General features: G+C 39.3%; 1 protein-coding gene across 1 annotated transcript in view; it reads left to right on the top strand.

The window, feature by feature from the left end:
• Nucleotides 1–6,205: 6,205 nt before the first annotated feature.
• Nucleotides 6,206–11,907, top strand: part of ANKRD26 (ankyrin repeat domain containing 26) — an 88,641-nt gene continuing 82,939 nt past the window's right edge. Inside the window, exon 1 of the mRNA XM_065871914.1 lies at nt 6,206–6,435. Coding sequence (XP_065727986.1) covers nt 6,206–6,435 — 230 coding nt within the window. The remainder of the gene's footprint in view (nt 6,436–11,907) is intronic.

Below are 11,907 nucleotides of genomic sequence, written 5' to 3'. Positions count from 1 at the left end.
TAAATTTTTACCAGAACTTTCAAACTATCTCCTATTTCCTATGCACCTAATACCATCAGCATGAAGTCATCCACATAATGGGTAAATTTGATGTCCTGTAAGGTAGTGAGAATATCAAGATCTTGGTGGATTAAATTACCACAGAATTATCAGCATTGATGAGCAAATGTTGTCTTGAGGCAAGATGATGAAGTTGAACCCCTATCCATATCAAGTAAGAGTAGAAAGCTTCTGGTACCCATGGTTAATTTGTGAACTGATTGTATCCTTTGATCATTAAAAAAAAAATTTAGGGGACTTCCTAGGTGGTGCAGTGGTTAAGACTTCGCCTTCCAGTGCAGCGGGTGTGGGTTTGATCCCTGGTTGGGGAGCTAAGATCCTTCACGCCTCACAGCCAAAATAACCAAAACATAAAACAAGCAATATTGTAACAAATTCAGTGAAGACTTTAAAAATGGTCCGCATCAAAAAACCTTTTTAAAAAATTTAGTTCCTTGATTGTAAACAAAGAATGTTTTATTAATTATGCATGTTAATGCCTTATCTGTATTTGCATTTATACTGATTTTGTGTGTGTGTGTGTGTGGCTGCACCGGCCCTGGCAGCAAAAGCGCCAAGTCCTAACCACTGGACCGCCAGGGAATGCCCTATACTAAATTTTTTGGTCACAAATTTTATGTGGCCAAATGTACTGATATTTTCTTTTGACACTTCCATTGTTTTTGTTTGAAAAATCTTCAAAAACTTATAAATAATACCACTCATCCATATTTTCTTCTAAAATATTTAATGGTTTCATTAAAAAGACTAAATATTTTTACTAACCTGGAGTTTCTTTTGGTGTATATGTTGAGATATGTAGTTACTGCTTATCACTAATTGATTTTTCCCAAACCATTTATTAATAATCTATATCATTCTCATTGATTTGTATAGTTTCTCTTATGTTAATAAGTTCTCACCTCTTACTGTTTTCCAGTAATATGCTTATTCTTCTGTAGGCTAGTATTTAATAATTATATTTTTATATTTACTAATTATATATTTTATAATCTAACAGAAAAAATTTAATTTATCTTAACTTTCTTTAAACATATTTAAAGCTATTTTATTTTAACTAGAAACAAATCACTATATGTCTGTGCAAAAGCAACATATGTTTATTGCTGAAAAGTTAGAAAATATAAATAAGAAAATAAATATGAAAGAAGGAAGAGCTTAGTAGTGAGAGTGGATGTAGCTATGCCTCATTCTCCTAACACTGGGTCCCCCACGTGCAAGGTTCTGAGGGGTGATGTTAAGCTTTATGCCCTACCTCCTTCCCCTCTTAGAACCCACTTGGGTCCCACGTTGGTGACTGAGGCACCTAATTTGTTTCCAGTGAAAAAAGTTTGGCCACAAAAGGGATGGCCATAACACCTTTCTTGGTAGCAGCTCCCTATAAAACTAAGAGGTCCTATGTTTGCCACAGACTCAAGCAAAAAATGGCTTAAGACTTTATGAAGTAGAGATGCCGACCCATTTTTCTTGTAGATGGAAGTGCATTGCTGGCTGACTATAGTCATGAGAAAATAAGCTCAGTACCAATAAGAGAATGATAATAAGAATAAGAGAAAATAAGCTCAGTGCCTTCTCATAGGAAGCAAAGACCCTCGGAAGGGCTAAAGTAGGCACGTTGCCAACTGATGCTCTATATCCTCACAATGCTGGGGGGTCAGGGACACAGGGGATAGTCTGGATTCTATGGGGGACAAGTATGGAAGTAAAACAGCTGAAATTTTAACTTGCATTCCTAATGAGTTTCAATGTTTGAGAGTTACAAAGAAAAGTTACAAACACCCCAGTCTGCCTACGGAATCTCAGGAGTCACAGATGGTGTCTACTCTGGCTAGGTAGCGAAGGTAGGAAGAAGGTGAAAATTTTTTCCAGCTATAAACTGCCATGATAAGCAGAAATTATCCTAAGGGACCCACAGAGATGAGGGGTATGTTGGGCATGAAAATGCTCAGATCAGGTCTCCAGTGCTAGGGACAGGGTAACCAACCATGCCAGTTTTCCCAAGACTGTCTTGGTTTTATCACTGATGGTCCTGTGTCCCAAGAATGCCCCAGTCCTGGGCAAACTAGGGAACCTACTTGGGACACATAGTAGACTGACAGCCCCAGCAGCTGTCCTTCTGGATCCACGTCTGTGTCTGTCCTATGACCATGCTTCCCACGACTGCTCCCAGCCATTGTACCCACAATAGGGGTAAAATACAGGCCCATTCCTGGAAGATGCGGGATTTATTTTTCATATGATGTTGGCTCCAGGATTCCCCTTTGGCCTGGCCAGAAATGTTGTTAGAACTGTGCTGCAATTTTAGACTCTCTCTACCCAATCCTCTTTGTTTCCCTCTACCTCCACTTCTTCCATTCTTCCTAGCTCCCTCTCTCCATAATTTTCTATGGCCACTTAACATATTACCACAAATTTCGTGGCTTAAAACCACACATATTTATAGTGTAGTTCCGGAGGTCAGAGGTCTGAAATGATTCTCACTGAGCTAAAATCAAGGCTGCATTCCTTTCTGGAGGTTCTAGAGGACAATTAGTTTTCTTGTCTTTTCTGACTTGTAGAGGCCACCTGTATTCCTTGGCTTGTGGCCCCTTCCATCTTCAAAGCCAGCAATGACCTGTCGAGTCTTTCTCACATCATTCTGACACTTCTGCCTCATCCTTACACATATGAAGGACCATTGTAATTTCACTGGACCCACCTGAATTTGTTAAGGCATCCATAACAGATGTTTTTCATCATAAAACAGGTATTACTCTGACATTATTAATTCCATTAGCATATCTATTAAATAAATATGCAGGAAACCACCAGGGCATTATTTGAGTCTTAGATAGGCATGGGAGCTCTAAGCAACAACTTTACTTTTTTTAAAAAAAATTTTTATTTATTTACTTGGCTGTGCCAGGTCTTAGTTGGCAGCACTTGGGCTCTTTTAGTTGCAGCATGTGGCACCTAGTTCCCTGACCAGGGATCGAACCTGAGCCCCTGGCACTGGGAGCGTGAAATCTTAACCCCTGGACCACCAGGGAAGTCCCTAAGCAACAACTTTCTAGAGGGCATGTGTTTGCAAAGAAATCTGGGAATCTTAGCTTTCAAGTGCTTGGGGACCCAGGTAGCATTTGACAAAGGACATACAGAAGTTCAGAGTTGGCCTAGCATATACTCCTTGAGTATCTCTGGTTTATACAGAAACACTAGTGTCAACCAAATCTTGACAACCTACCTGGAGTCCTGGTGTGTGGTTCTTATCTCCCTACAGCCTCGTAGTGTCTTTGACCCTCATTCCAGGCTGCATCAGCAAGTGTCAGAGTCTTCTTCAGATGTCACTATAGGGAGGCTTTACTGGTCTCAGGTCACCCTGGGGAGTACTGCGGAGACAAATAGAGGACAAAAGATAATTTTCTGGTTGGGCTATTACAGGAAGAAAATTGTGGGTGGTCAGAGTTGAAACCAGTCTCACACACAAAAACCATTTGGTCCAGCTAAGTTGGATAGACCTGAGAAATGTTTTTTTGTTTGTTTTTTGTTTTGTTTTTGTTCATTGCTCTTTCACCAGTGAAGACACTGTCCTGGAACCAGCTATCACTTCAACAGGGACCCTGCCTCCCTCCAGAGTTTTTCAGTGCAATTGCTTTCTTTCTTTCTTTTTTTTTTGGCTGTGCTGCGTTCCCCAACCAGGGATGGAACTCGTGCTTGCTGCAGTGGAAGCGAGGAGTCCTAACCTCTGGACCTCCAGGGAGTTCCCCCAGCAGCAATTTCTGCTGAAGGTCTGGACACCTGACTTCTGAGTCACTAATTCCAAACAATTTGTTGTCAAATCATTCAACCTACAAAGCACAAAATGGCATTAAGTGGCCTCTGAAGAATAAGTACCTAAATTAATATCTGTGCATTTGTCTTGCTGTAAAATATGGCTGCCAAACTTTCAAATTTTGCTGGTGCATCTTGTGCAATGGTGGCATCTGTTACTTTTTAATTTGGTTAATAAAAATTCTTAAAATCAACATGATTTTGATCTTGAAATCATTAACAAATGTAATAGGAACCTGCTGAGTTTGGGGATAGCTGGTTTTGTATTAACTGTTGTTGTGAGCCTGCTTCTGCTTCTGTCTGTTTCACCCACAATACCAGGTTTGGTTTAATTATATTGTAACTGTAAAATTACAGTAATTGTATAAGTAATACATTAAAAGGAGTTTCTGTATACAGTTGCCTGCTTCTACCAGTATGGAGTATGGAGTCAACCTATTTTGCTTTATTCCTAAGAAATGGAATAAAGATGGAAACACAAATTACAGACAGAGAAAGATGGAAGCAAGGGAAAAGATTGTTTAAAGTTTGGGAAATTTTAAAGAACATGAGACAAGTATAAAGCATAAGAGGTTTCATAAAAATGGAGATGATAAGATTCCACAAGTTCACTATGATGATTAGATCTAGGAGTGGGAAACAGATTTGGGTGGATAAAGCAAAGGAGCAAAGAGACTATTAAGAGAAAACACAAAAGTTAGATGTCCCTATTAGTTAGCTAATTACTGAAAAAAATTGGCTAGTAGAATTTTAGGGAATTAGCTATATTGATTTTTAAAATTTGTAGCAACGATCTTATACTTCAATAAAAACAGAGTATCCTGTTTGCATTCTACTTGATTTTTTTCAGCTGCATACTATTCTTCAATATTCTTCAATCTATACCAACCAGTTTGTGCCTTCCTTAAGTACTGCCAGAAACTATCAACTCTTTCTCCTGTTACAAAATTATAGCTTAAAGAAGTTCTTCACTCTCATTGTCAAAAGAATACACAGATATCAAACAATAATCATTTACAAATTATAATGAAAAGAATAATATACCATTACAAAAAAAAATCCCAGGTACAGATATATCAAGAAGTGTACAGGATTTACATAATGAAAAAAGCTACCAAAGGCTAATGAAGGACATAAAATAAGACAAATTGAGACATAACATGTACCTGGATACACTGATACAAGAGACTGATTCGCAGTTAAAATTCTCTTAACCTAATTACAATTAAAATCTCACAAAGAACTCTCTTTAGCTTGGCATAGTGATTAAAAATTCATCTCAAATAATGCAGAGGTAAACATTTCCAAGAGAATACTGAAAAGGAAGAATAGGGAGGGGAACCTTGGACCTGTAATAGATATTTATATTTTATACACTACTGACGCTAGAAGAAGCAGACCAGAATGGAAAAACCAGAAACAGAAAAAACATCCGAGAATTAAATGTAAGATTAAGGGGTAAACTAGGTGAGGAAAGATGGATTGTTTGGGACAAGTGGATAACCATTTTTTTAAAAGTTCTCAAATGTTACACCATGCTCCAAAATAAATCTTGAATTGATTAAAGATTTAATTAGGGGAAAATAAAAGCAAAAACTAAAATATAAGTGAAGAAAATGTGCAGACGGAACGCTGGGCCACAGGGGAGGGTCAGGAGGCATGCGGAAACGCGTCTTCATTTCATCAGGAGAACCTGCGTTGGTTTCTCCTAAGTTTGCACTTGGTGACACCTGTTGCCACAATCTCTGGAACCATGAAAACAGCTTTCTGTAGGTACATCTGTTAAATTCCATGGAGAAAGCCTGGGGCCCAGAGGGATGTGGAAAGGAATAAACTGAGGGATAAGGAGATTTAGAGAGTATTTTTAGGGGAGCTCTCTGGGGGACGTGGCTTTCAGCATCCTGAAGCTCCACGCCGCTCTAGCCCCAGTCGCATGCGAAGACGACTTTCTCACGGGAGATTCTAACATTTGCAAACGTCCAGAAACGCTCAGCCAGCTCGCACCAACGTTGGAAAAGAACCCAGCGCGGCCCACAAAGAATCGCAGAGATTTCAGACGCTTGGGCCTCGCACATGCGCACCGGGCACTCCTGGTCGCCGGTCCTCTGTGCGCAAGCGCAGTGACGCCTTCTTACAAGGCGCGCACGCGCACTGTGTTTAGCTGTATCGCTTGGCTAGGGTTAGTCCGGGCTGAAACATGAGAAACCGCGGAGTTTCCCAGCTGGGATGTTGTGGCCAGACCGCGTTGGCTTATCTGTACCGCTAGTGTTAGGCTCAGGAGACTGTGAGAAGCCGAGGGGGAGGTGAGGTGTGTCTGAAGCCTGTAGGCTCTGCGATGAAGAAGATTTTTGGCTTCGGAAGTAAGAAGGGCGAGTCGCCCTTCGGCTCCTTCACCAGCTCGCGGAGAGAGAGCGGTAATCGAATCAACTCCCGGCCCGAGTACCACATCCGAGACAAGGATCTCGGGAAGATCCACAAAGCTGCCAGCGTGGGCAACGTAGCCAAAGTGCAGCAGATTCTGTTGCTTGGGAAGAATGGCTTGAACGACAGGGACAAGATGAACAGGTAACCGGGGCGGGCGGGAGGAGGCGGGGCGGGCCTGGGTGGGGTCCCTGCTGTCAGTTTCCCCTCCGAGGCTCGTGGACACCTACGTGGGATCCCGCGCCCCGCAGACTTTATAGGCAGCAAAAGCCTTAGCTGGTTTCGGACCCGCTCATGATTCCCCTTATAGAGCACTTTACTGACAGTTTTAAAGTCATTTGACTGAATGTCAGTAACCACAGAAACGAAATTAAACATGAACAGTATCTTATTTTTAATGTACACATTTTTATACCGTAATGTTATATGTTACAGAGAAGTGCATAATGAGGAAAATGATCTGTCTCATGACAGATAAACTTCTGGACTAAAAATTCTTCAGATACAATCCAGTATCTTTTTGTAAAAAAAAATTTTTTTTTATTGCTGTGTTGGGTCTTCATTGCCGTGCGCGGGCTTCTCATTGTGATGGCTTCTCTTGTTGCGGAGCACGGGCTCTAGGCGCGCGAGCTCAGTTAGTTGTGGAACGTGGGCTAGGTAGATGTGGAACGTGAGCTAGGTAGTTGTGGCTTGCTGGCTCTAGAGCGCAGGCTCAGTAGTTGTGGCCCATGGGCTTAGTTGCTCTGCAGCATGTGGGATCTTCCTGGGCCAGGGCTCGAACCCGTGTCCCCTGTATTAGAAGGCGGATTCTTTTTTTTTAATTTTATTTTAATTTATTTATTTTTGGCTGTGTTGGGTCTTCACTGCTGCACGTGGGCTTTCTCTAGTTGCAGCGAGTGGGGACTACTCTTCATTGCAGTGCGTGGGCTTCACATTGGGGTGGCTTCTGTTGTTGTGGAGCACGGGCTCTAGGTGCGCGGGCTTCAGTAGTTGTGGCATGCGGGCTCAGTAGTTGTGGTTTGCAGGCTCTAGAGCGCAGGCTCAGTAGTTGTGGCGCACGGGCTTAGTTGCTCCACGGTATGTGGGATCTTCCCCGACCAGGGCCCAAACCTGTGTCCCCTGCATTGGCAGGTGGATTCTTAACCTCTGTGCCACCAGGGAAGCCTGCAGTATCTGTTTTATATCAGTGTACACCTATGTATATATGTTCTCTACTGAAGGACCTTAGAAGACAGCTTTGAAGTGGGAAGATGGCTGTGTCCTTGAATAGGAAGACTCATTTTCTTAAAATATGGTCTTCCCATATTTAAACCAAATAAGCATATGGTGGTTTAAAGTTTTTTGAGTTTCACATGCTTTCTTTATTTGTTGTGATGAAATTAAAAGTTTTATGTAGTAGACAAAGATTTGCCCTTCTAGATATCAAAATGTGCTGTAAGTTCCCACAAATTATTCGTTTACTAACAACTGAAAAGACAGATAAGTGAATGGAACAGAATAGAAAATGCCCAAACACCCAAATATATGTGAGACTTTAGAACTTGAACTGATGACATTTCATATTAGAAGGAAAAAATAAATTGTTTGTAAATGGTGGAGAAGTAAACTGCTAACTATTTAGAGAAAAGTAACTAGATTTTTATCTCACAAAAATAAGTTTCAGATGGAGTACAGATCAAAAATTTTAAATATTCAAAGTGAGAAAACGACCAGAAGAAAACAAAATTCCTATTTATACATTTTTTGTGCTGACAAAGACCTTCCTAAGAATGACTTCAAAAGCAAGAATTCTGGAGGTTGATTTAACAACATAAAAAAATTAAAACCCTCTGTAGATCAGAAAAGAAGATTAACAAAATAAAAGACAATGAACTTTTAAAATATATCAACATATTTGTATCAGGCAAGAAAACATATCTTCATTTTACAGAGAATTCTTTGAAATCAGTAAGGGGAAAAAACCTCTAATTTGAAATTGAGCAAAGTACTTTTTTGCATATCCATAAGTGACCAATGGATATAGGAAAAAAATTAGCATTTCTGGTAATAAAAGGAATTTAAGTTAAAGAGGAATGAAAAACATTTTCCCTTCACAAAGTTTGTGACGATGAAGAACAGTGGTACTTATACTGCTGTTTAAAGTCTAAGTTGCTTTTGACTTTTCATATAGGCAGTTTGGTGATAAGTACCACATTTAAAAAATGTATATTCCCTTTACACATCAATTCTCTTTATACAAATTAGAAGTAAATAATTAGAGATAAATTAGAGATAGGTAAGATACAATTTGTTGTTCTCAACACTGCTTAAAATAGCAATGTATTAAGACAAACTCAAAGGATTTTAAAAATAAATTACAGTGTATCTGGTATGGAGTAATATGTGACCATTGAAGGTGACATAGATAACAGATGTGTGTTGAACTGCAGAGATGTACTTTGGTAGAACATTGAGAAAAAAAAATCAGTTTCATTATATATAAACACAAGAAGACTATGGTCTTATCTTAGCCAAAAATATGATAAAATTTGTTATTTCTGCACACTTATATTATAAGTGAAGCTTTCTTTTCCTTTTAAAAAAAACTGTGGGGCTTCCCTGGTGGTGCAGTGGTTGAGAGTCCACCTGCCTATGCAGGGGATGCGGGTTTGTGCCCCAGCCCGGGAGGATCACACATGCCATGGAACGGCTGGGCCCATGAGCCGTGGCCGCTGGGCCTGCGCGTCTGGAGCCTGTGCTCCGCAACGGGAGAGGCCACAGCAGTGAGAGGCCCACATACTGCAAAAAAAACAAAAAACTGTGATTTCTACAGTGAACATGTACAAAAATTCTAGTAAATGTTTAGTATTAGTGAAATAATCCTGGGAGAGAGCAGGAATATGAATCTTGTACAGATAAAAATAATTCCTCACTTTCTTTTTTTTTTGGAAGTTTTTCAAGGATTGATATCTTCTGACAACTTTTAACCTCTTCAGAAGTAAAGGGAATCTTTTTATTCATGCCTGTAGATTTTACTAGGTATATATTTCGCTATATACACGTTTTTGATTTTGTGTAACTTTATTACCTATAATATGTAAATGATTATAGATTAATCATTTTACTTTATTGCAGTCTTATGAAAATAAAAAATAGTAAATATAAGTGGTGATTATTACTATTGCAAAAGTTTATAGAGTTTTAGTTGTGTCCTTATGAAAATAAAAAATCAAAAATACAAATGTAAATGATTATTACTATTGCATAAGTATTGCTTTACTTCCCAAAAGTTTTCTTTAAAAATATCGAACTCTCCAAAGTAACAACTGACATCAGAAATACAAAGAATCATGAGAGATTACTACAAGCAACTATATGCCAATAAAATGGACAACCTGGAAGAAATGGACAAATTCTTAGAAAAGCACAACCTTCCAAGACTGAACCAAGAAGAAATAGAAAATATAAGCAGACCAATCACAAGCACTGAAATTGAAACTGTGATTAAAAATCTTCCAACAGGGCTTCCCTGGTGGCGCAGTGGGTGAGAGTCTGCCTGCCGATGCAGGGGACACAGGTTCATGCCCCGGTCCGGGAAGATCCCACATGCTGCGGAGCAGCTAGGCCCGTGAGTCATGGCCACTAAGCTTGCGTGTCTGGAGCCTGTGCTCCACAACGGGAGAGGCCACAGCAGTGAGAGGCCCGCATACTGATAAAAAAAATAAATAAAAAAAATCTTCCAACAAACAAAAGACCAGGACCAGATGGCTTCACAGGAGAATTCCATCAAACATTTACAGAAGAGCTAACACCTGTCCTTCTCAAACTCTTCCAAAATATAGCAGAGGGAGGAACACTCCCAAACTCATTCTACAAGGCCATCATCACTGTGATACCAAAACTAGACAAAGATGTAACAAAAAAAGAAAACTACAGACCAATATCACTGATGAACGTAGATGCAAAAATTCTCAAAAAAATACTAGCAATCAGAATCCAACAGCACATTAAAAGGATCGTACACCATGATCAAGTGGGGTTTATCACAGGAATGCAAGGATTCTTCAATATACACCACTCAATGTGATACACCATATTAACAAACTGAAGAATAAAAACATATGATAATCTCAGTAGATGCAGAAAAAGCTTTTGACAAAATTCAACACCTGTTTATGATAAAAACTCTCCAGAAAGTAGACATAGAGGGAACTTACCTCAACATAATAAAGGGCATATATGACAAACGCACAGCCAACATTGTTCTCAATGGTGAAAAACTTAAACCATTTCATCTAAAATCAGGAACAAGACAAGGATGCCCACTCTCACCACTGTTATTCAACATAGTTTTGGAAGTGTTAGCCACAGCAATCAGAGAAGAAAAAGAAATAAAAGGAATCCAAATCGGAAAAGAAGAATTAAAGCTGTCACTGTTTGCAGATGACATGATACTATACATAGAGAATCCTGAAGGTGCTACCAGAAAACTACCAGAGCTAATCAATGAATTTGGTAAAGTAGCAGGATACAAAATTAATGTACAGAAATCTCTTACATTCCTAAACACTAATGATGAAAAATCTGAAAGAGAAATTAAGGAAACACTCCCATTTACCACTGCAACAAAAAGAATAAAACACCTAGGAATAAACCTACCTAAGGAGACAAAAGACCTGTATGCAGAAAACTATAAGACACTGATGAAAGAAATTAAAGACGATACAAACAGATGGAGAGAGATACCATGTTCTTGGATTGGAATAATCAACACTGTGAAAAATGACTATACTACCCAAAGCAAACTACAGTTTCAATGCAATCCCTATCAAACTACCAATGGCATTTTCCACAGAACTAGAGCAAAGAATTTCACCAGTTGTATGGAAACACAATAGACCCTGAATAGCCAAAGCAATCTTGAGAAAGAAAAATGGAACTGGAGGAATCAGGCTCCCTGACTTCAGACTATACTACAAAGCTACAGTAATCAAGACAGTATGGTACTGGTACAAAAACAGACATATAGACCACTGGAACAGGATAGAAGGCCCAGAGATAAACCCACGCACATATGGTCACCTTATCTTTGATAAAAGAGGCAAGAATATACAATGGAGAAAAGACAGCCTCTTCAATAAGTGGTGCTGGGGATACTGGACAGCTACATGTAAAAGAATGAAATTAGAGGAATGAAATTCCTCTAAAACTCTTAGAGGAAAACTTAGGCAGAACACTCTATGACATAAATCACAGCAAGATCCTTTTTGACCCACCTCCTAGAGAAATGGAAATAAAAACAAAAATAAACAAATGGGACCTGATGAAACTTAAAAGCTTTTGCACAGCAAAGAAAACCATAAAATAGATGAAAAGACAACCGTCAGAATGGGAGAAAATATTTGCAAACGAAGCAACTGACAAAGGATTAGTCTCCAAAATATACAAGCAGCTCAATATCAAAAAAACAAATAACTCAATCCAAAAATGGGCAGAAGACCTAAATAGACATTTCTCCAAAGAAGGTATACAGATTGCCAACAAACACTTGAAAAGATGCTCAACATCACTAATCATTAGAGAAATGCAAATCAAAACTGCAATGAGGTATCACCTCATACTGGTCAGAATGGCCAT

This window comes from Phocoena phocoena, chromosome 2 (genome assembly GCF_963924675.1).
Source record: "Phocoena phocoena chromosome 2, mPhoPho1.1, whole genome shotgun sequence".
Classification (NCBI taxonomy): domain Eukaryota; kingdom Metazoa; phylum Chordata; class Mammalia; order Artiodactyla; family Phocoenidae; genus Phocoena; species Phocoena phocoena.
Note: the sequence above shows the minus strand (reverse complement) of the source record. Positions and strands in the feature narration are given on the sequence as shown.